This window comes from Narcine bancroftii, chromosome 3 (genome assembly GCF_036971445.1).
Source record: "Narcine bancroftii isolate sNarBan1 chromosome 3, sNarBan1.hap1, whole genome shotgun sequence".
NCBI lineage: Eukaryota > Metazoa > Chordata > Chondrichthyes > Torpediniformes > Narcinidae > Narcine > Narcine bancroftii.
The window spans coordinates 178,130,918-178,153,029 of NC_091471.1; the positions used below are offsets into that span (position 1 = coordinate 178,130,918).

At 40.5% G+C, this 22,112-nt stretch overlaps 1 protein-coding gene across 4 annotated transcripts in view; it reads left to right on the forward strand.

Annotated features, from left to right (window-relative positions):
• The first annotated feature begins 945 nt into the window (after positions 1–945).
• The window catches only part of LOC138757894 (TBC1 domain family member 14-like), a 95,356-nt gene continuing 74,189 nt past the window's right edge, over positions 946–22,112 (forward strand). For all 4 annotated transcript variants that reach the window (XR_011353953.1, XM_069925980.1, XM_069925981.1 and 1 more), the window contains exons 1-2: positions 946–1,216; positions 13,125–13,854. Coding sequence is in view for 3 of the 4 variants with exons in the window: in XM_069925980.1 (XP_069782081.1) it covers positions 1,057–1,216; positions 13,125–13,854 (890 nt within the window). In the remaining variant the exon portion in view is untranslated. The remainder of the gene's footprint in view (positions 1,217–13,124; positions 13,855–22,112) is intronic.

Sequence of the window (22,112 nt, forward strand, 5' to 3'; positions counted from 1 at the left end):
TACGTAACGAACGTGATAATTAATAATGCAGTTATACTTAGAATGTTTTTGTAATACTAACCAATTAAAACAGTATTAATAAGAAGGGGAAGGGCAAATAATAAAGGTATAAAAATCAATGCACTGTATGTATCGGGGCTTAACTGGTGAGAAACCAGTTGAGTCCAACTCTGCAGACTTGTAAATAAAGCTTGTCGTGTCATCAGTTTTAAAGAGACTCATGTGTGAGAAGTTTTATTTCTGACAACCACCAAGACTAGGCTGAGGGAACTTTAAAGTCCATAAGAACCTTGCTGGCCCAGATCCAGGTATGCGAATGGAGGGAAGGGTGAGGTGGCCCGACCTTTATGGCCCAGGACCACAGGGAAGGAGTCATGGGGTATGAGGCCGGCTCCATATATACAGTAGCCCACAATAACTATGTACAATGGAGAAAACATATCACCACAAGTCTGAAATCAAAGAAAGTAATTCGCAAAGGGAGACAGATGCACCGAACGAAGTGAAGAAACCATGATAAACTGGAGGGATTCAGCGGGCCAAAGGCAGAACGAGTTGGTGACCATTTCAGGTGGGAACCTTGGACTGAGATAAACTGGGTGACACGGATGATGTTTATCCCGGTTGCGAGGGGCTGCGACTTCACCGCAACCGGTTGGTCGCAAACAGGATCGGGGGTGGGGGGGGTGCAAACTGCAGTTGCTGGTCATTTCAGGGCAGGTTGTCAGCAATGGTCGAGAGCGGAGAAATAAGGGTTTCTGCTCCCGCTGGAACAAGCTGGTCATCCGAAACTATCGCTTTCAATCTTGTCTGCCGAGTCAGGTCGGGTCCAAAGTTCCAGCACCCACTGCCGGAAAGTGCGCGTGCGCGGCCGCCTCGCCGGGTGCAATCCATTGCTTTGGCCTGAAAGGATCGATCACGCAGTCGAAGACTCGACTGATCGCGCTCTTTGTGTGACGTCATAGATAATTAAAAATGGCGGCGGCAAGGAGCGTGAAGCCAAGGTACTTCCGCAAATTGGTTCGGAGCTGAGCGTCAGCCGCCGGACTGAAGCCGATGGAAGGTGGCTCGCAGGACCCAGCAGAACCCAGTGAAGTTAGTGGCGGAGCCGCCCCATCTGCAGACCAACTCAATGGTGACCAGAACGATGCGTCCAGCTCTGTTCCGGGCCCGATGTCCTCCCGGAGGGTCCGCGTCTTTACCAAGGCCCGGGGAGGTGAGCACAGAGCTCCGGCTCCGCTCCTTCGGTTTACTGAGCCCGCAATCTTCACACCTCCTTGCTGGTCAGCGCCCACCTGCGGCTCCTCTTCCAATCCCCTCTTCGTCCGGACCCCCCGTTCCAGATCTTCTGTTCCTTCCCCGTCGGTAATCCTACACCTTCTACTCCCATGACAACCTCCCTGCTCCTTCTCCGGTGGCATGCCCTTCCTCGTCATCTCAGTCGCTCCCTTCCTTTTCCATCCCTCCCAATCATCTGCCGTCTCGTGTGCAGAAGCGAGGGAGTCAATGTCAGGTTTAGAACTGATTGGGTTACAGATGATTGTCTGGAGTGACCAATGGCGTTTTTGACTAGTCAATGAGTATTGGTTTCTAGCGAGGCAGAATATTTTGCCACCGTTTTAAAAGAAAAAGTAGGGCTAATGGGATGAAACTTGATAAAACTGTTTTGTTCTGATAGCAAGTGTCCTGGATGCTGTGCCTCCCTTGGGGTCTAGTTCACAAAAGGGTGCAGTGCTTCCCTGCAACTAGGAGAACCCCCTATGAACAGTAGCACAAACAGGAAACTGGCTGAGGTGGAAAGTAGAGAATTGTGCTGTACAGAATTTGTTCTGACTGAAGGAAGTCAAAGTAGATTCCTGGATGAGAGGATTATCTAATCCAGAAAGGCTAAATATATTAGATTTGTGTTTTTTGGAGATTAGAAGAATGAGAAATGACCTTAATTAAACATTTTGAGATGTTTGAAGAGTCTCAAACATGGGATTAAAAGTGAGGTGCATAATTTTTTTTGCGGGAAGTGCTGAATCTCTAGAACATTTTGCCTTGACAGTTGTGAAGCTAAGCCCATTTCAAGTCTTTGAAGCGCTTAATGCACCTTTAAAGGATTTGACAATTTGAGGGGTATGGGAATTTGGCATAGAAGGTTCTAAGTAGTTCCACCTTGATCATATATAATAGTGGGAAAGCTTGAGGGCTAATCTCTTGAGATTAGTTCAAACAATTATTTCCCCTATAGTAGACAGTGGCACTTTTTGAGTCATTCCTGTGATTAGTATTTTTGCTGTGAGTTTGTCCTTTCTAGGACATTTCCACGTGATAACCAGCTTGGAAATTGGTAGTTAGCAATGCATATGATACAGGATGGCCAGACAAGCAGCAGGTGATATTTATTACAAAGTTTTAGGGGTAGGGTTAACCCAAAAGTGAATAGGTGTCACTGGCAAAGGCAACATTTATTGCCCATCCATTATTGGCCTTGAAGATGATGAGAACGTGCTGCCTTGACTGCTGAACTCTGAGTACAGGAACTTCCACAGAATATTGTGTAAGGGGTTGCACCAAATCGATAAATTTCTCTGTTGTCAAGAGAAATAAAACTAACATTTTTTTTCAATCCGATGAATCATATTTGCTTTTCTCAACCATGAATAATTTCACTTTTTGTTTCCTCCAATGTAATGTGCTTTCTTGCCAGATGCATATATGACAAATGTGCAATCTCATATATTTTAAAAGTTTACATTTATTTGAATGATCTCTGAAGAGGGAGTCTTTTTCTGCTTCAAAGATAGTGTAGGTCTTTACAGATACATTTAATACTCAAGTTGGTATTTTTTGCGGTGGAGAATCCCACTTTGCACTCATTGTAAGCAAGTAGTAATAATGCAATTTTGGGAAATGTCATATTCCTACAACTTGGTACTGTGAATTCAACATTTTAGGTTGAAACTTTTAAAGCAGCTTTCCTTTGCCAAATTGAAATGGTTTTATTGCTTATTCTGAAAACCTTGATTAAGTTCTGTATTTCAAAGATCCATGGCACTATAAAAGTATCCCAGTTGTATTTATGTACTTTGACAATAAACTTGAATTTTGATCTTTGAAAATTGGCCATACAGATAAAAAATGTATTGTTTCTTTAAAAAAAACATTATTCACAAATTATTGACAAAAAATACATCTTTTCACATCCATATTACATAGTCACGGTACATTAAACAAAGCACAAAATGAACATTTAGTTAACAGTATGATGGCAGGTTCAGAGTGGGTTCTTTACTTGGGCCATACCTCTTTTTGATGATATGGACTTGTACTTTGTAATTTCAAAATTATGGGCGGCACAAGACTTGGAAAATATTTAAATGGGAGACTTGGTGATCTTTGAAGTGTAGATCAATGAAATAAAGACAGCAAATGAAATTAATTCACTTTGGAAGGAACAATGATGAAAAGCCAACAGTGATTGTTTAAGATGGCTGTTACAGGAAAAGGGAAAATAAAATTTAGTATATGTGTCTGAAACAAGCAAAATGGGTCCAAAAATTGTTTTAAATCAAATTTTTGTTACAATCATTAGATTTATGAATGGAACCATAAATGCAAGTTTATAGTAAACCTTCAGCTGGACATTAAAAACTTTAAGATTTGACAAGAATTCAAACACAATTTTATCCACCCCAACATATGACATCCCGTGTTACAGGTCTTGAAGGTTTAAAAAAAACTTTTCATGTTTGCATTTGTTTTTTTAAAAAATCTTTCAGGTGTGTTTTGTGACTGGGTTTAGTCATCAGTCCATAAACAACATTTAACTGGCTTGGCCATCTTTCACTGAAGTTGGATTGAATATTTCTGATTCCTTTGACCAAAAGGTCAGAGTAACTCATCAGTTTTTTTTTAAATTTTAATGGTATTTTCAAGACCAAAGTCAGATTCATGGGGCGATCATTTCTTTGACATTGTTATTTTTTGTTTAACTTGTAACTTTATACATCAGCAACCCATCACACACATTGTTTTTGAGGTGTTACCTACAAATGCAAAGAATTCACAGAAATCATTCATGAATACTGTTAGAAACCACAGCCTTGTCAAATGAGAAGATTCGTTTGTTTTCTCTGAGATTATTTTCATATCCAGTTAATTTACAACTTTTACTTTTGAATGTTTCAATGAAGCCGAGTAAAGGTCTTCAAAATTTTGCTGTTTTCTGTGGATCTTTGATTATTTATTCTTTTTGAGGATCTGAGCTTGACTGGCAAGGTCAGCATTATTACTTATTAAAACACAAAAAAAGCCACTTGGACCATTGGTTCCATGCAGCCTTTCAACAGGGCAGACCCTATAGCCCTGCAACTGACACTCCCTAATACCCTTCCCTAATTGCCTGAGGGAAGGAGATGGTGACTTATTGCCTTGAGCCACTGCAGTCCTTCTGGTGAAGGTATTCCCATCATTTGGTGTGGTCAAATATACAGTGCAGGTGGCTAACCTTTTATTCAGAATTCCAAAAACTGGCACTTTTTTTCGGTATATAACATGATTATCAAAGTTGATCGTGACCTAGCTCAACTCTAGTGCATCCCCGTCGCATTCTGCTACTTTATAAATGCCTCTGAATCACCTTTACTGACGCCTGGCCAGCATCGTGTTGCTTTCAGTCAGCTCGGTGATGGCTTAATGGCTGTCGTTGCTACCCATAATCCCCAACTCAGATGAAACCGCTGTACCAGCCCCAGCGCAGGTGAACAGAGAAGTGGGTCATTCTCCTGGCACTGGAATAGTGGGGGGTGGAGAGAGAGAGATGGCAGTGCGACTCGGTTGGGGGTGGGGGGGGGGGGTAGAGATGGCAGCGCGGCTTGGGAGGTGGGCGATGGCAGCGTGACTCGGGAGGGGGGGGTGGGAGTGCAGATGCCAGCGCAGCGCAACTCGGGCAGGCTTAAAGGGACGGAAATCAAAATGATTTAAAAATCTGGAAGATTCTGAAAAATGTGTCTGGTCCTGACAATCCTGGATAAAAGGTTAGGCATCTGTATTAAAATTCAGTAAGGCTTGAAGGACTGGTGGCATATTTCCAAGTCTGGTAGTGTGCATCTGCTGCTCTTGCCCTTAGTGAGAAATGTAATAATTTTGGGAAGTGGCGCCACAACAACTTTAATGATTGCTGCCACAATACACCACTACTAAAAAGAATAGTGTTTGGGGTAGTTGATCAGGAACCCAATAAAGAAATCTACTTTGCACTGAAGTATTTCAATCTTCTTGAATGATGTTGGAGTTGCAATAAGTGCAGAATAGTCATCATTTGTGCATTATTGAAAATTTTTGGGATGTTAGGAAACAAGTCACTTACCACAGGATACCTAGCCCCTGACCTGCTCTTTAGCCACTGTATTTATTGTGGCTGGTCCACTTGAATTCTGGTCTGTGGCCATCCCTGAGGTATTTATGGGGACCGTACTGAATGGAATGTCATGGGTGAGGTGGTTCAACTTTCTTGTTTGAGTTTTGGGCCCTTCTCAGAGCTCATGATGCTGCCTTCTGGACAGGGGCTACCATGGCACTAAGATCAGCCAGGGATGCTGGAGCCGTTTCAATGTGCTTGTAGAAGAAACCATTCCATAGACAATGTTATAGCCTTGTCGCTTCACTCTGCCCTGGCCCACTGAAGAATGATGCCTCATACCCCAGGATGCTATTCATTGACTTCATCTTGCTGTTTTATATGATCATTTCCAGAGGCTGGTGAAGAAGCTGTCCTCGCTGGGACCCAGCACCCCTCTCTGTAACTGGATTCTGGATTTGCTAATGGAAAGACTACATTCTATCCAGGTCAGTAGCAGGATATTGAGCACCGTCACGCTGAGCACTGGTGCACCTCAGGGTTGTGTGCTCAGCCTGCTCCTGTTCACGCTACTGACCAACAACTTCATCACCATATCCAGTTCCAACAGTCATCAAGTTTGCAGATGACACTACAGTAGTTGGCCTTATCAGCAACAACGAGTCGCACCACAGAGAAGAGGTGGAAAATCTCATGAAATGATGTGAGAGTAACAACCTGAGTCTCAACGTGGACAAGATGAAGGAGACGATCGTGGACTTCAGAAGGACTAAGAACAACTACACTACACATCAACAACTCTGTAGTAGAGTGGAGAGCACAAAGTTCCTTGGAGTTCACTTAACTAGCGACCTCTCCTGGACACACAATATTCTCCTCACTTGTCAAGAAGCTGCAACAGTGACCGCACTTCCTGAGAAAACTGAAGTAGGCAAGGCTGCTGGCCACTGTTATGTTATCCTTCTATAGGAGATCTATCAAGAGTGTCCTGGCCAGCTTTATCACAGTGTGGTATTGTTGCTGCAGAGAAATGGATTGGAGGACAATCTTCCACCCCTCCACTGACGCGATTGACTGGGATCGTTGTCGGAAGAGGGCGTGCAAAATCATTGAGGACCCCTTCCACCCTGCACGCAGCATCTTTCAGCTGCTCCCGTCGGGTAAGAGATGCAGGAGTATTAGAGCAACACCACCAGGCTGAGGAACAGCTTCTTCAGGCAGTGAGAATGCTGAATGACCAAAGGAATTGCTCACTCTAACCTCCCCAGACTGTACAAAGCAATATTTATTCATTTTTATAGATATAATACTTGCTCTGCATATGTATTATTTGATTGTATGTGTGTTTTGTCTGGTTGTATGTCGGCATGTTTTTGCACTGAAGACTGGAGAACGCTGTTTCATCGGGTTGTATTTGTACAATCAGATGATAATAAATTTGTTTGAAAATAATTAATTTGAAGGCAATTCACCTCAGCGATGCCAAAACATGGGGTGCGGAACCACATACCAACCGAAGGCCCACTGATGCATGCCAGAGCACACAGACTCCCTCCAGATAAACTTGATATGGCAAAAGAGGAGTTTGAAGGGATTACGGACGTAGATATTGTACAATGGTCTGATAGCTCCTGTACCTCCCGTTCCACATGATACTTAAGGCCATAGGCGGATGGAGACCCTGTGGTGATTACCACTGGTTGAACGAAGTTACTGAGCCAGATTGTTACCCAGTACTGTATTTACAGGACTTTGCATCCAACCTGTAGGGAGCCCACATCTTTTCCAAGATGGACCTTGTCCAGGGGTATCATCAGATCCCAGTCCACCCAGATGACATTCCAAAAATGGCTATTATTATACCTTTTGGCATTTTTGAATTCTGAAGGATGCCTTTTGAGCTCAAGAATGCTGTGCAGACTTTCCAACGTTTAATGGATAGAGTGGGATGCAATCTCGACTTTTTCTTCATATACCTAGATGACATACTTATCACTAGCCGCAGTCGTCAGGAACATCTATCCCACCTAAGCAAGCTTTTCACTCATTTGAATGAGTTTGGGGTGACTATGAATCCAGCCAAGTGTCAATTCGGATTGGCGACCATTGACAAACACGGAGCAAAGCCACTACTGGAAAAGGTTGAGGCGATCTGGGCATTCACTAAGTCGAGCATAGTTAAAGGCCTCCAGGAGTTAATTGGAATGGTGAAATTTTATCGCCAGTTTCTACCATCAGCGGCTGCTTCATGCACTCCCTCTTCGCCCTGGTGTCAGACAAGGTAAAGGATGTTACTTGGGACAAAGAATCGTTGGCAGCATTCGAGAACGCCAAGGAAGCACATGGTTAATACTGCATTGCTGGTCCATGAAAGGATGTCCCAACAGCCCTGACATTAAATGTGTCCAGTATGGCAGTAGGAGGGGTGCTTGAATAGTACATTGATGGGCATTAGAAAGCATTGGCCTTTAGCAAGAACTTAAGACAACCAGAACTCAAGTACAGTGCTTTTGATTGAGAATTGTTGGCACTGTACCTAGCTATCAGACATTTCAGGTACTTTCTAGAAGGCACGCTATTTCATGGCTTTTATGGACCACAAGCCACTTACATTTGCCTTCCCTAAGGTATCAGATCCATGCCCAGCTCGTCAACAGAGACATTTATCATATTTTTCTGAGTTCACAACAGCCATTGAAAACATTTCAGGAAAAACCAATGTAGTGGCCGATGTGCTGTCTCGCCTGGCCATACAATCCATGCAGACCTTAGCCCAAATTCTGGTAGGCCCGGGGAAACTCAAACTCCTGTGTGACGTATCAACAGTTTGTCCTCACCCAATCATTCTGCTGGCCTGGAGATGGCAGGTATTTGATGCAGTACATGGATTGGCACATCCATTGATTGGAACAACTGCCCAGATGTTAGCCAACAGATTTGTGTGGTATGGCCTTCAAAAACAGGTTAGTAATTGGATGAAGATGTGCACTTGATGCCAGACATCCAAAATCCAGCAACAAACAAAAGCCCCATCACAATCTTTTGAGCCAACATATTGGCCGGTGTCACATGGCTCCTGTTTTCTTCTCCCTATAGTGGATCGAGCCACCCGGTAGCCAGAGGCAGTTCCACTGGCAGAAATGACTACTGACACCTCTGCCAGGGCCCTCATTTCCGCCTGTATAGCATGTTTCGGTCTGCCAGCACACACCATGTCTGACAGGTGGCCAATTCATGTCAAGCCTGCTTGGAACCAAGTTGCACCACACAACTGCGTGCCACCCACAATCCAACGGATTAGTAAAAAGGTTCCACAAGCATTTGAATTAGGCCCTTGTAGTAGGTCTGCAGGAACCTAAATGGGTTGGTGAATTGCCGAGGGTACTCTTGGGTATACAAACGGCACTTAAGGATAATATTGGTGCTTCATCGGCAGAGCTGGTCTATTGCACACCCCTGATGGTTCCAGGATAATTTGTATCAGGCTCACGACGATGGGGGCGGTCCTAAGCAAGCTCCATGAGAAACTCAGTTCTTTCATGCCAATACCGACATTTCAACTTGGTCAGGCCAGGTCCTATATACCCCAGAACTTGCAGGACTACAAGTATGTTTTTGTCTAGAAAGGAGCACACCGAGCATCAATCCAATGTCTGTATGAGAGTCCCTTTGAGGTACTAAGATGCAATGGTTCGGTACATTTTGGACCTCTGAGGAAAAGAGAAAGCTTTTGCAATTGACTGCCTCAAACCTGCCCATCTGGATCTTGATGGACCATTCGTGGTTCAGGAACCTTGGCGGAGAGGAAGGCCACCCAAACAAAAATATGTAGACTTTTGGGGTCCGCAGAGGGATTTCCGGTTCTTTGTTGGGTGGGGGGGGGGTGGGGTGACATGGTAACCCACTTACCAGCAAGTGAATTGACTCCCAAAATGATGCAAGTGCTGTGGAAATCTGAGCTGATATCACTGATGATGTCACTTCCTGTCCATGTGACTGAATCAGTGATGTATTTTAGCCCAGCATGCAAGCCTGGAGGTGTCAGGCTTTCACTAGACTCCACAGTGTATACATCAACTCAACAATGTGTACAACAATTCCACAACATGTGCACTGATGTCTATAGTAGTTCAGTGTAGAATACTTTGCTATAATCCATCCTAAACTTAAGAATCCCCTCCAATAGTTTGCACATCCCTGACATAAAATTCACTGGTCTATAATTCCCATGATTTTCCTTCCTATCCTTTTGAAATAAGGGGACGACATTTGCCATTCTCCAATCCTCTGGCACTCTTCTGCAGCTAGAGGATTCAAAAATCATAGCTACTGTCCCGGCTATCTCTTATCTCATTTCCGACAGCAACCTGGGCTATGTCACATCTGGCTTTGGGGAATTATCAATTTTAATGTTTTTAAGAAGATCCAACACTTCCTCTTAATCTCCATCACACAGGCCTGTTATATTTTGACCTCATCCTGATCAAGGTCCTTTTCTCTTGTATAAACTGAAGCAAAGTATTCATTTCGGACCTTCCCAACCTCCTCCGCCTCCAGGCACATGTTGTCTCCTTTATCCTTAAGTGGCCCCACCTTCAATCTCGTCATCCTTCTGTTCTTCACATATTCATTGACTGCCTCAAACCTGCCCATCTGGATCTTGATGGACCATTCGTGGTTCAGGAACCTTTTATGCCCCCAAACAAAAATATGTAGACTTTTGGGGTTCTCTTTAATCATACTTGCCTTTTTATGCCCCCTTCGAGCACTCTTAGTCCTTTCTTAAATTCCTTCCTGGCTACAATACATTTCTCATGAGACCTTTCTGTTTCCTGATATCTATATCTAACAAATGTTTCCTTCTCTGACCCATTTTGTTTGCCATGGTTCCCTTTTCCTCCCACCTTTTCCTTGCCCCAGGACAAGTGGTCCCTAAACTTTCTCCACATCATTGGTTCTCAATCTTTTTCTTTCCACTCACATACCACTTTAATTCTTAAGCCATTCGGTGCTCTATGATTAGTAAGGGATTGCTTAAGTTGGTATGCGAGTGGGAAGGGAAGGTTGAGAATTACTGCTCTAGACTGAATTGTTACTGAAATATTTTGCTGGAGAAAAATTGTCATTGGCCCATTTCCTTTGGAGTTATGAAACTGTGCACATAATGAGTCAATTAGGTATGATTAAAATAGTGGTTTTTCAAACTTTTTCTTTCCACCCACATACCACCTTAGCAATCCCTTACTAATCACAGAGCACCTATAGTATAGGGAATACTTAAAGTGGTACGAAAGTGGAAAGAAAATGGTTGAGAACTACTGTTCCACATTACTTCTGTGCTTTCGCTGTTGAACATCCGTTTCCTGCCTCATCCTTTCATAATTAGCCCTTTCCCAATTAAGCACTTAACTTTTTTGTCTGTTTTTATCCTTTTCCATAGCTATGCTGAAGCAAAAGGAGTTGTGGTCACTCTCACCAAAATGCTTCCTCACTGAGAGGTCCGCCACCTGCCCAGGTTCATTATCGAGAACTAGATCCATTATGGCCTCTCCTCTCATTGGCCAGTCCACATATTGTGTCAGGAATCCTTCTTGAACACACCTGACAAATTCAGCCCCATTTATCCCTCTTGTAGTCAGGAGGTGCCAGCCAATTTTGTGGAATTGAAATCACCCATAACTGCAACCCTGAATTTTCCACACCATACCAAAATTTGCCTGTTTATCTGCTCCTCCGTGTCCCCAAGGCTATTTGGGGGCAGTGATAGCTCTCTTCCTATTTCTGACTTCTACCCTCACCGACTTAGTTAGCACTCCCTCTTCAGTGTCCTCCCTTTCTAAAGCTGTGATACTAGCCCCATCCAATAATGCTACTCCCCAACCCCCTTTTTTTTAACCTCTAATCCTATTCCTTTTAAAACTCCTAAACTTGGTCAATCCTGCCCTTCCTCCAGCTAAGTTTCAGTAATGGCCGCAACATAATAATTCCATGCACTTAAGTTCATCCCTTTTATTCCTAATACTCTAGCATTGAAATAAGCACATTCAACCCCTCTAAATGGTTACATTTATGTTTTGACCCCTCTAAATGGTTACATTTATGTTTTGACCCCTCTAAATGGTTACATTTATGTTTTGACCCCTCTAAATGGTTACATTTATGTTTTGACCCCTCTAAATGGTTACATTTATGTTTTGACCCCTCTAAATGGTTACATTTATGTTTTGACCCCTCTAAATGGTTACATTTATGTTTTGACCCCTCTAAATGGTTACATTTATGTTTTGACCCCTCTAAATGGTTACATTTATGTTTTGACCCCTGCCTGTCCTTCCTCACCAACTCAAAACACAGCTTTTGTCCTTTACCCCTAATCACGGTACTCACATTCTGATTCCCACCCCCCCCCCCCCCCCCCTCCAATCTCCTGCCAAATTAGTTTAAACCCTCCCCAAATGCTTTGGCAAACCTGCCTGCCAGGATATCAGTCCCTTTTCAGTTTGGTGCAGCCCATTCTTTTTGTACATGTCAGACCTTCCCCAGAAGAGATCCAATGATCCACTGCCCCCTGCACCAACTCTTCAGCCATGTATTCATCTGCCACAACTTCCTGTTCCTACCTTCTCTGGCATATGGCACAGGCAGCAATCCTGAGATTGCCAGCCTTTTAACTTTTTGAACTCCCCATATTCCCTCTTCAGGACCTCATCCCTACTCCTATCTATGTCATTGGTTCCCATGTGGACCATGACATCTGGTTGCTTCCCTTCCCCCTCCTGAATGCTATGATCCTGATCAGAGACATCCCTGACCCTGGCACCTGGGAGGCAGCATGCCATCTGGGAGCCTCAATCTTGTTCACCAAACCTCCTATCTGCTCTCCTAACCAACGAGACCGCATTTACTGCACTTCTCCTCTTCTTTCCCCCACCCTCCCTTCTGAGCTGAGGGGCCAGCCTCTGTCCCAGAGACATGACCACCATGACTTATCCGTGGTAGATTTTCCCCACCAACCGTATCCAAAATAGTTTACTTGTTGAGAGGAACGGCCACAGGGGTGCTCTGCACTGTCTCTTCCACTTCCCTATCCTAACAGTGACCCATTTATCTCTCTCCTGACTTGTAGATGTGACTATCTCCCTGAAGTTCCTCACTGCCTCTGCTTTCCGAATGATCCTGAGTTAATCCATCTCCAGTTCTTTAACATGGTCTTCTGTATTAGCAAGTTAATCTCAAAATTGTTTCCAGTTATTTAATAAAATAGTTGTCTGGAGTAGATGACATTTTCAATTGATTTTCCTTGTTTTCCATATCAGATGTTCATTGTCTTCTCTTGGGTTATGATATTTTTGTACTGACACAACTGCATTGATATTTCCAGATTGCTGCACATACTCTCATTTTGATCATGGCTGATCTGGTTCTGCTTGGGTTTTTTCTCTTAATACAGTAATTTGTACTGTGCTTAATATTGTTCCTCGTTTGGTACTGAACTATAATTGAGTGAAGAAAAATATTTAATATGTCACTTTTATATTGTTGAAATTGTTTGGTTCAAAACCAGAATTAATTTATTTTCTCAAAGAGAGATAGCACTAATTAATCAATTCTGCATTTTGATTTTGCAGTTTTGTTCCAATGGTAATTTTTTTCAATTTTGGTTGAAAAGCTGTTTTTACAATCTCGGTTATTATGTGTTTCTAACAGTTTTTAGACATTTAAAAAAAAATAAATTGTTTTTTATTCAAAATTAATTATTACCTCTACTTTTTTCCAGGTACATATAGCAACACACCGAAGATATTGGAGGACAGAGTTTGGACTGACTTCATGACTTCCGCTGGGCAGTGTGGTGAAAGTTGTGAAGTTGTGAATTTTCAGAACTGTGAAGTAAAAACAAGGTGGTCATTGTCCGTTCCAACATACAAGCACAATTTGCACTGTTCTAGGTATGAAGACAGCAATAGCCTTAATTCTGAGGACTCTGGTATTCCCACGCTGGAGGTCGGAAACCCAGAACCTATCCATTGTGGTGTATTAAATGTCAGAACGAACAATGTTGATTCATCCCAGTGTGCTGGATTTTCACATGACAAACCTGGACAAGGTTCAGGTAGTCTCCCACCTGGCATGTGCTCACCAGCAACACGACTTGAGAATGACAATGCATTACGAAAATCGTCCACGTTCCCTCGTTCTGGTTATGATAATGTGAAGCTTTACAGTCCCTCTGCCAGAGGAGTAAACAAAGCAGATGAGATGTCCGTAAGCAGTATTTCAAGCCTCAGCACAGAACTATCCACAACCCTGTCCGTTAGCAATGAAGATATTTTAGACAGTCTGGTGACCAGTGATTCGAGTGCAATTGTAACCCTGGAAACTGATGAGGCACAGTTCACTGACATCAGTCTAAATTCTTCCAGAGAAACTTACGTGCAAGCTGACAGTTCTTCAGAACAAGAGAGTAAATACAGAAAATTGGGTACTCTTGCCAGCTTTTTTACCAGGTACAATGAACTATTTGTTTTTTTTTTAAACATTACTCTTCTGTTTAGAGAGGGGTGAGTGGAATGATTGAGAATATTTTTCTAGCTGTTAGCTTGCGTTAGTTGCCATGAGAAGATGATGGTGTATTCTTGGATGCTGAATTCTATTTGGTTAAATATGAAAGTGCAAAAATTAAAGATTCAATATTTAAATGCTCGCAACATTTGTAACAAGGCAAATTAAAAGCACAAACAACAATAAATCGTAATTATCTAATTTATTATAAAAACAAAGCTACAGCGTGACCAAAGCTGGGATCTGAAGGTTCAAGAATAATTGCCTTTTAGGAAGAATATGCAAAGACAAAAAAATGTGCTTCTGCATTGCTGTTGATGAGGGGTGATAAATTATCATGACTTGGCAGATCATAATGTAGAATTGAAATCTCTTTGGTTTGGGGGTAAGAATTGGAAAGGTTGGGGTCATTTTTTGGCTTCCAAAAAGTGTTGAACAATTAGGCACTGCACATATCAGATTAATAATTAACAGATTAAAAAAAAAAGTGGTTGACTTCAGCGCAGAAGACTGGGCAGGTTAAGTTAACAGCAATAAGGTGATGCTCATTGAATAAGTAATTGAATCGACATGAGGTCTTTTTTTAATTAATATATTGAGGGGCCAACTAAGGACGCCTTGTTTTGTGCAGTGCAAAAGTATTAATAAAAGTTGGCATGGGCTCTTTGTATTCTTTTGGTTATTTTATGATCTGTTCATCGGGCTTTCTTTATGAAAGAATGGCCATATGACTGTATTCAGATAGAAAATGACACAGTTCAATCTGAAATTGGGGTGCCAATTCTAAATAAAAAAAATCTATGATGATGTAAGGAGCAAGTTGGGGTGGATAGATTGGGAAAGTTCTTTGAAAGCATGATGCTGAAGGACAATAGCTTGCACTGAAGGAATGAATGCATGATTACATTAGTTGTACATTAGTTTCTGCTATCAAAAAGAAAAGCAACTCAATGATGTCGAATAAAATAAATTAAGGCTATTATAAGTATCTAGGAATCATGAATTGCTGCCAGGACAAGTATTGCACCTGAGGATTGTGAACAGTTAGAATTCCAGAAGAAGACTGAAATGTAGAAGAGAACTAAAATGGGTTCCTAGAATAAAATTGCAAGGATAATAACAATTACAGAAAATAAAACTTTTACATGTAAAATTAGTAAGACAAATTTAAGTGCTTTATAGTGAAAAAAGGAAGAACTTGTAATGGAAGACAAAGAAATGACAGGGTATTTAAACAAATAATTTGTCATGTCTTGATGTAAGACCACATTAATAATTCCAAAGTAATGGAAGGAAATTAAGAATCGAATGAAAAGGAGGAATTGAATTAAATTAGTGTTCCTTTTAAAAAAAAAAAAAAGGTGTGCTGGGAAAATTCATGAGTCAGAAAGCCTTTAAATCCTCTGACCACTGAAGGAGATGGCTGTGGAAATGGTTCTTACATTTTGTCATCTTTGAAAATTCTATTGATTATGAAATGATTCCTGCAAATCGTAGAATAAAAAATGTGACTCCACTTAAAAAAAGAAATGAGGATAATGCAGAAGCACTCAGGTTAACCTATGTAGGAAAAATGCAAAAGTTGGATGAGAAATTTGTTCGGTCATGATGAAGCTGTGGAGGTCAAGTCAGAGTCTTGCAGCATGGAAACAGAATCACTGAATCAGCTTGTCTCTGGCAAACAACGTGCTTGGTTCCACTTACCTACATTTTGTCCACGTCCCTCCAATTCCCTCTCATCAATGTTGTTATCCAAGTTTTTCTTAAAGAGAACTTGTGTACATTCCTCTACCACTTTATGTGGCAGCTTGTTCCATTTGTCCACCATGTATTGCTCAATACATTTAAGGAGATGGTCTTCTTGGACACAATATATCAAAATGTTTGAGGAGTGATTAGAAATATATTTATAAATGGGATAGTAACAATATAGTAAAACAAAATATTGTTTTGGAGGGGTTGGACATGTAGGTTATTGAATGAATTGCCAATAGAGTGTATTGTCCTTGAGTATTGTTTTGTTTGTGCCCATCTGACCAGGATGGGGAGTATTTCATTGCACTCTGATGCCTTCTCGATGCTGGAAGGTTGAGTGGTGCCTTAATGGACAAATGAATTTGATTTGGTTCCTTCAGCATTTTGGTGACTAGTCCTCTTGGGGTTTTGTTAAGTCATTGGTGGTGAAGATGAAATGTGTACAATATACTGGTGCACCAGAATTCTTGCTTTGGCCAAATGAGTGCTTAAGATTCACCAACCAAAATAGTATAAATTAAATTACCTCAATATGCCAAGAAATAATAAATATAATATTCACAATTGTAGATAATGCAAAAAAAGTGACATTTGACTAGTGTAGACAGATCTTTTGGTAATCCTGGAATATTTTGTGGTTGGAGTTTGGGTAATATGGGGTCGGGATGTTCAAGAGCCAAGTAGCTGTTTGGGGGGTGGAGGGGAAGTGGTTCTTGAATCTAAAAATGTTAGACATCAGGCTTTTGTACCTTCACCCTGAAGGTGAAGAGATTGATTGGGGTAATGGGAACCTTTTCTGGTGACTTCCTTCTTGAGACTTCCTTCTTGTTGGTAATGGACAGGAGATTCATTGGTAATCTTGGTATTGTAATTCTGGTGAGATGCTTAGACTATATCTTTGGGCGGAATTGTAATTTTATTAAATCGGCTCTATTTGTTAACATTGAGATTCATCTGTTGGAAGGAAGATTGTTGCAACTGAAGATACTTGGGTTGAGTTTGTTGCTCTAATGACCACTTTCTCAGTGCTAATGTTAATGTGATTGATTTCTGACAATTTCAAGTAAACTCTTGTCATTTGTGAGTTATTTGTCTTGTGATATTATTCATTTCAGTCACGCTATGGCTTCCTGGTTCTGCATTCTGTCAAATGCTCCCTTGATCTCAAGGGTGATTTTTTTTTAGATTATTTTATAAGATTGCTTTCATTTGACTTCCAGTATTCACTCCTACTTTCATGTTTGTATTCATTTCTTTCCATTCAAGGTTGTAACGACGATGTTGAGTTGTCCTGGTAGAATCTAAACTGAGCGCTTGACAACGCTATTGTTAAATAAATACGACTTCATTGTGTTGATGGGTCTTTCCATTAGTGCTTTGATAATTGATAGTTTTATATTACTGTAACTGGTAAGGTTTAATCTCCTATATGAGAAGTGAAGAACGGAGTGGCTTTGATAGAGGTGTATTTTGATTTTTAACATAATGGCAGTGTGTATTATCCATACTGAATTTTACAAGGAATGTCTTTGTCATTCAGAATGCAAGAAATAATCACGGTGGACCATGTGGGCTCTTTAGCAGCAATCAGTAAGATAATTGTACTATTGGAATTCTAGAAGCCAAGTGTACCATTAGGCTATAAACTTATTAAATTTGGATTAAAATGTGAATTACTACTTTTAATTAACTATACTGACATGTATCTAAGAATTGGAAAGCTTGATGTGTTTATTGGATTGTCAAAGATTCTTATTCAACAGAATTTAGATAGAACATTCACTTGTGTTTCTCACTTTATAGTGAGAAAACCTTCATTTTCTGAAAATATAGCAAATGAACATCTGAAATATCTTAGATCTTTTGGATTTTGTTGAACTGTTTGTAGTAATTCTCTTGTTTTTTTTCCTTCTTTTCCATCTCCATGTTTGTACAAAGAATATTTTTATTTAAATGTATTTATTTTAAATGTAAATAAAGCTGCAATTTATTCATTTCACATTTTGATTTCCTGACTTTTCTAATTTCTAGCCCAATCTGATGCATCACCAAGGTTTGCTTTTGCCATATTACTACTTGTTCAGTATGGTACCTTGTTTTCTAACCCCATCTGAAAGAGATGGTTGACCTTGTTTGAAATTTAATTTACTTTGGAGAATTCCTTGTGCTCAGCCTTTGTACATTTTATTTCTCTACCACCTTTTACTTCATTAGACCACTAAAATATAAACACAACCAAAATAAAGACATGCGTGGTCAGGTAATTGAAATCATAAGTCAGTTGGCATGGTTATAGAATATTAGAAAGGGTGCTGCAAAGAAAAATAAGGTATGATACAAGGACAATGAAAATCAAAGTTGAAGTCAATTGTAAGTTTAAAAGAAAAAGTTTTAGTTGTGTGACAAGCTACGAAATGTATCGGGAGATGTATTCACTGACCTTAACTGGATGTATTCACTGGACATTATCTCAGGGAATTGTTGAAATATTGAGATCCTTTTGTTGGTCTTGGCTCAGTTCTCAATTTTTAGAATTCCACAACATGACTGATAATGTGTCACTTAGGTGAAGATTTTTTCTAACTTATTTTTGGTGAAGTCATCAAGATAATGAGGCAAATCCAATAGACAATGTCTGAATTTAAAAAAAATACAATGCATAAATAACTACAAAATAGTTTGTGTATTTGAATTCAAATTTCCTGAGTCTCCTGAGAATGATTTCACTTGCATATAGTGCATGCATTGAAGGAGAGCAAAGTGGAAGTTGAGGATGATGTAGCATCTGTTTTCCCCCTACAATCCACAACAACAGGAAATGTTCAGCAAAATTATGCAAATATAGCCTCCATGTTGCAAGTCATTGTTCCATCCATGACACTGCGTTAAAGTATTTAAATGTTCTAACAACAGTTGTGGTGATCTTGAAGAAAGCTACTGCCATCTTCAGGACAATTGGGTTTGTGGTTTGACTATTAGCCATAGTTGGTGAGTAAACAATTGATATTGAATTAATGCAGGAAATATTTATATACTTTTTGCCTTTTGAAACTTGCTGGATTGTTCTCTTTTCATAAATTCTTCATCATTATTATTCATTTTTATGGGCCACAGTTACAAAAAAAATCATTAAATTGGGGAAATTTTCATACGTTGAAGATTATTGGATATTGATGGTTGGTTGTTTCATTTTAACTTTTTCAAAGATCTGCATTTATTGAGAATCCCAGTATCTTCTATAAATCTATCTGGAATAATTATGTGTGGGAAGACTATTGGTGATGTGGATAACAAGATAGGTTGTCTAAGATTACAGCCAGATATTAGATGAAAAAATGGACAAAATGTTGTCAAATGAAACATAATTCTGGCACGTGTGAAGTGATACAACTAGGGGAAGAAGGTGGAAGGAAATGCTAAAGTGCCAACAAATTTGGATGATCAGACAGAGGGATCATAGTTCTACATGGTTCACTGAAAATGGCAACCTAGGTAGATAGGCTGGTGAAGAAGGCATGTGGCGTGCTTGCCTTTACAGGTTAGAGCATAGAATATGAGAGTTGAGATGTTATGTGTGCTTTTATCAAGCACTGGTTAGCTTGTACTTGAAGTTTTTCTGTGTAATTCTGGTCACTGGACTATTGGAAGGACATAGTTGTGCTGGAAAGAATGTAGAGGAGATTCGCCACATATTGCCTGGATTTGAGGGTTTTGGTAATGGGGAGAGATGAGACAGGCTAGACTAACTTTTTCCTTTTTTTCCCCCCTCCATAGCAGGGTTATCTAAATCATGAGGGTGTTTGGCTAAGGTGATAGGAAAGAGTTTTCATGGGGATTTGAAGCAAAGTTTTACACAGTTTTACACAATTACTGATATTTGGAACTAGATGCCAAATATCTGATACAATCGCAGGCATTTGGACGGACACTTGAATAGGCAAGGTATAAAAGAATAAAGGACTGATGAATTTAGTCTAAATGAGCAAAAGGGTTGCCATAGATGTATTGAGCTGAAGGGTCTGATTCTGCATTCTACAACTGTCTCCAGGTTTAGCTAATTAGTTTATTTGAATAGCTGAACAGTTTTTAAAATGTAAATTCTAATGATTCACTTTTGCAATTAAGTTTATCAAATCAGTGAATGAAAATGTTTCCCAAACATTGTTTCACTAAGACATAATAAAACTACCACAAGAGGGTGCAGAAGTACCTCATGATGACTCACTATGAGAGGCCTGATGAGATGCATAGTTTAAATGTCACCTGATCACAGCCAACCAAACTAGACATGCCTAAGTCCATTAAATTATTTCCCAAGCAATAGCTGCCATTGCAATAGTAAAAAAGATAAACAAATAGCAATCAAAACATTATTACTGATCTGTTTGAAGATAAAATAGAATAATTGAACACTACAACACAGAAAACAGCCCATTTGGCCCTTCCAGTCTGTGCTGAAACATCATTCTGCTAGTCCCACTAATCTGCACCCATTCCATAATTCTTCAGACCTCTTCCATCCATGTATCTATCCAATTTATTCTTAAAACTTAAGCTTGAGCCTGCATTCACCACATCATATGGCAGCTCATTCTATACTCCAACCACTCTCTGTGAAGAAGTTCCCCCAATATTCCCCCCAAACCTTTCCCTTTTTGCCCTAAAGCCATGTTCTCTTGTATTTATTTCTCCTAATTTAAGTGGAAAAAGCCTACTTGCATTTACTATCTATACCTTGCATCATTTTGTAAACCTCTATCAAATCTCCCCTCATTCTACACTCCAAGGAATAAAATCCTAACCTGTTTAATCTTTCCCTGTACCTCAATTTTTGAAAACCCAGCCACATCATAGTAAATCTTCTCTGCACTCTTTCAATCTTACTGATAACCTTCCTGTAGTTTGGTGACCAGAACTGCACGCAATACTCCGTATTTGGCCTCACCAATATCGTATGCAACCTCACTAAAACATCCCAACTCCTGTACTCAATACTTTGATTTATGAAGGCCAAGTTGCCCAAAGCTTTCTTCACAACTCTGTCAACCTGTAATGCCACTTTCAGGGAATTGTGTATCTGTATTCCCAGATCCCTTTATTCCCTTTCCTCAGTGCCCTACCATTGACTGTGTATATCATTTCTTGGTTTGTCCTTCTAAAATGCAACACTTCACACTTGCCGCATTAATTTTCATCTGCCATTTTCTGGCCCATTTTTCCAGTTGGTCCAGATCCCTCTGCAAGCTTTAAAAGCTTTCTTCACTGTTCACAATCTTAGTTTCATCAGTAAACTTGCTGATCCAATTTAGCACATTATCATCCAGATCATTGACAAAGACAACAAACAACATGGTCCCAGCGCTGATCCCTGAAGCACTTAATCACGGGCTTCCAGTCTGAGAAGCAGTCATCCACTACCACTCTCTATCTTCTCCCATTCAGCCAATTTCAAATTCAATTTACAACCTCATGGATATCTAGTGCCTGAACTTTCTGAATGAACCTCCTATGTGGGACCTTGTCAAAGGCCTTACTAAAGTCCATGTGGACAACATCATAGCCTTTCCTTCATCTATTTTCTTGATAACCTCAAAAAAACTCTCTAAGACTGGTTAAACACTACCTACCACACACAAAGCCATGCTGATTATCCTTAATCAGCTCTTGGCTGACCAAATACTTGTATATCCGATCTCTCAGAACCCTCTCGAATAATTTACCTCATACTGACGTCAGGCTCACTGGTCTGTAATTTCCTAGTTTACTTTTGGAGCCTTTTTTTAAACAACAGAACAACGAGCTACCCTCCAATCCTCCGGAACCTCACCCATGGCTAAAGACATTTTAAATATTTCTGCCAAGGCTCCTACAATTTCTACATTAGTCTCCTTAAGGTCTGAGGAAATACCATGTCAGGCCTGGGGGATTTATCTAAATTTATTTGCCGTAAGGCAGCAAACACCTCCGCATCTTTAATTATGATATGTTCCATGCCACTAATGCTTGTTTCCCTCTCTTCCTTTTCACTCTGCCAGTTTCTTTAGTAAATACAGATGCAAAAAAACAGTTTTAAGATCTCCCCCATCACGTGAGGCTCCACACCTAGATGACCACTCTGCTCTTCTTGGGGACCAATTTTGTCCCTAACTATCCTTTTACTTTTAACATACTTGTAGAACCCCTTCGGGTTTACCTTCAGGTTATCTGCCAAAGCACTTCTTAATTTCTTTCTTAAATATTTTCTATATTCTTCTAGTACCTAATTTGCTCCTTATGGCCTATACCTGTTTTACACCTTAATCAGATCACCAATTTCCCTTGAAAGCCAAGGTTCCCTATGCCTGTTAGCATTGTCTTTAATCCAGACAGGAACATGCAAGCTCTGCACTCTCAAAATTTCACCTTTGAAGGCCTTCCACTTATTGAACACATTCTTGCAGAAAACAAC